Source organism: Lepidothrix coronata, unplaced genomic scaffold (genome assembly GCF_001604755.1).
Source record: "Lepidothrix coronata isolate B3197 unplaced genomic scaffold, Lepidothrix_coronata-1.0 Scaffold7, whole genome shotgun sequence".
In the NCBI taxonomy this organism is placed as follows: domain Eukaryota; kingdom Metazoa; phylum Chordata; class Aves; order Passeriformes; family Pipridae; genus Lepidothrix; species Lepidothrix coronata.
In genome coordinates this window covers 2858002-2860518 of record NW_016690187.1, presented here as the reverse complement: position 1 = coordinate 2860518, position 2517 = coordinate 2858002, and the positions used below count along the sequence as shown (strand labels likewise).

General features: G+C 45.5%; 1 protein-coding gene across 2 annotated transcripts in view; it reads right to left on the bottom strand.

The window, feature by feature from the left end:
* Positions 1-301: 301 nt before the first annotated feature.
* Positions 302-2517, bottom strand: part of BZW1 (basic leucine zipper and W2 domains 1) — an 8510-nt gene continuing 6294 nt past the window's right edge. For both annotated transcript variants that reach the window (XM_017836367.1, XM_017836376.1), the window contains 4 exons: positions 2165-2311; positions 1698-1836; positions 1006-1128; positions 302-745 (listed from right to left, as the gene is read on the bottom strand). In XM_017836367.1, coding sequence (XP_017691856.1) covers positions 714-745; positions 1006-1128; positions 1698-1836; positions 2165-2311 — 441 coding nt within the window. In that variant the 3' untranslated portion in view covers positions 302-713. The remainder of the gene's footprint in view (positions 746-1005; positions 1129-1697; positions 1837-2164; positions 2312-2517) is intronic.

The window sequence follows — 2517 nt, the reverse complement described above, 5'->3', positions numbered from 1 at the left end:
ACAGCCCCTCAGGAACACAGGCCACCAGCTGTGACAGCCAGCAGGCTCAGTCTGTAACTCTGAAGAGATGCCACTCTTCATGTCCTACACAGTTAGCAGTCACTGCCACCACAACAGCTTCTCTCCAATAGCTTGCAGGAGTGGGGCACCCACCTCACCCTCCAGTTGGAATAGAGGATTGCTTTATGCTGGAAGTCTAGTAAAGGGATGACAAAGTACTTGGGGACATGGACAGCCACTGATGAAAGGGGCTATTTGGAGTAAGTGTTACAGACTGCAGTGCCACACAAGCCATGGTTGATTCACTTGGAGACTTTTTACAGTTTAATCTGCAAACAGAACTGCCCTGTCTCATTCACCATATCACATCTACTCCAATACAGATAGAAATCCCAAGGGGTAAGGTAGATTTCACTGTGGAAGGCTTTAAATGACAGTATTACAGTAGAAAATACAGGAGGTAGAAGGTAACTGAAAGGACAAATGCAAGTTAGAGTCAAACCTATAACAGCTCCAGTAAGCTACTTGAACATGGTTTTAAAAACTAAATCCAGTATTTCAATAACTATAGAAAACAGTTAAAATAAATTGCCATGAGAGCCCTTATATCATGCTTGATACAGGGAGGTAGGATGTAAGAATCAGAAGGACACATGAGACATGACACTTATCTACAGCTCCTGTTTGCTTTACTGAGGACAGAGTTTCTCAGGTCAGTCACCTTCTTCAGCTTCAGACTCCGACTCTGCAACAGAGACACCTTGTAAGCAGCCTGCCCACAGGTCAGCCCCCAGCCCCGAGCTCACTGCTGCCCTGCATCCTGCATAAAAGCTGCTGTTGGATCCACATGGATTTCACAGGCAAGCTTTTCTAGCCAGTACGAGGGTAGGGGACACTCTTGTCTTAGAGAGGCAATTTAACATCCCCACCCTTGGCCACACAGTGTTATTGCACCAGGGTTCCCAAAATGAACAAGCTCCACTTGTGAGCTAAGCTGCTGCTCACCTTCTTCAGCATTCTTGAGCCATTCAACAAACTTTTTCATCTGCTCCAGAAAAACACTCTTTCCTTTAGCAAGATGTGCATCTTTGTACCACTTCAAGATGGGTTCTTCACTCAGAACTTCAGCTGTAAGATGTGCAAGAGCAGTGAGAACCCCCGACTGGCAGCCTTTGCTTCCCCCCCAGAAGCATCACATGCTCCTTCTGTGGGTACGGCTGGACAGACCTGCACTAGGAGAGGCTCCTCTTTTAAAATTCTGAGAGCTGTGCATTTTGGATTGGCTGCTGGGATTTTCCTGAGTACTGCATCTAGGAGCTGCACTTTTGCTCCCACTAACAGTCTGGGGTATTTCAGAGTTATTTGAGATGGCACACACTCTAAGGATTTCAGTTAAAAGCTAAGAACAGATACAAATTCTTTGAAGTCAAAAGCACACCACAGGAAGTGTTTAGCTGTTTTTAAAATGGTACAATATAATCTTCAGTTTAACAAGTCTCCACAGCTGCACAGCATGTTTTTTAGTAACACCTTTTATCAGACATTAAAAAGAGAGCCTACAACACCCCAGAACATGGTGGTGGTCTCCCACCTATGGCTGAAGCATTCTGCTTCAGAAGTTCCAAAACACCCAATCAACCAAAACAACCCCTCAAAAACCCCACAAAACTCCAAAACTACAACCCCACAGAAGTTACCTTTATAGAAGAGCACCACTATTTTCTGGAAGGCCTTCATGAAGTGAATGTTGTCATAACAATACTCCTGAATCTTCAACAGAAGAGTCAGCTCTGACTGACCTTGGGTGGTGAAGGCAGCAAGTAGAGGGCTGTATTGCTGTAACAAGAACAACAAATTGGCACACGCAGAACACTCCACGTGTGCCGCCTGACTAGGCTGGTTTCACAGTCTCCATCGGCCACTGCTTATGAAATTTGCAACCACTGCCCCACCCCAGAGTGCTCCTGCAGCAGCCACGCTGCCTCTGCCCCAGGAACCTGGCCTGTAATACTCTCTGCAATACAAGAGAAAGAATTCCCCACCTAATGCTGTCTCTGCATTAGCAGGGTTGTTACAAGGCTTTAACACTTGAAAGGGAGCTCGAGACAGAAGGAAGCACAAGCCCTACCCAAGGGGTGCAAAAGTCCATAGTGAATTACAATACCTTCAAATGCTTAATGGCTTGCTCTGCTACCAGCTCCTCCTTTTTGTTCCATTCCACCGTGCTCATTACACTTGACCAGATTATGGCTACCACAGTCTGTTCCGAGATGTTGTTTTTCTTCATCTCCTCCTTCACGTACAAGATGATCTGCCAGTTAAGTAAGAGTCAGCACGAAGACCACATATGGCACTAAGCTAAATTAAAACTTCTGTTCTGAAGGTAACCCAGAAGGTTTCAGAACCACACACAACCCCCTTCATCATACAGCAGAATTCAGGACATTAAGGAAAGGCTACAAAAGCTAATACCAAAATCCCCTGGTCCTAATTTTAATTCCTGGCGAGAGCTAAGTT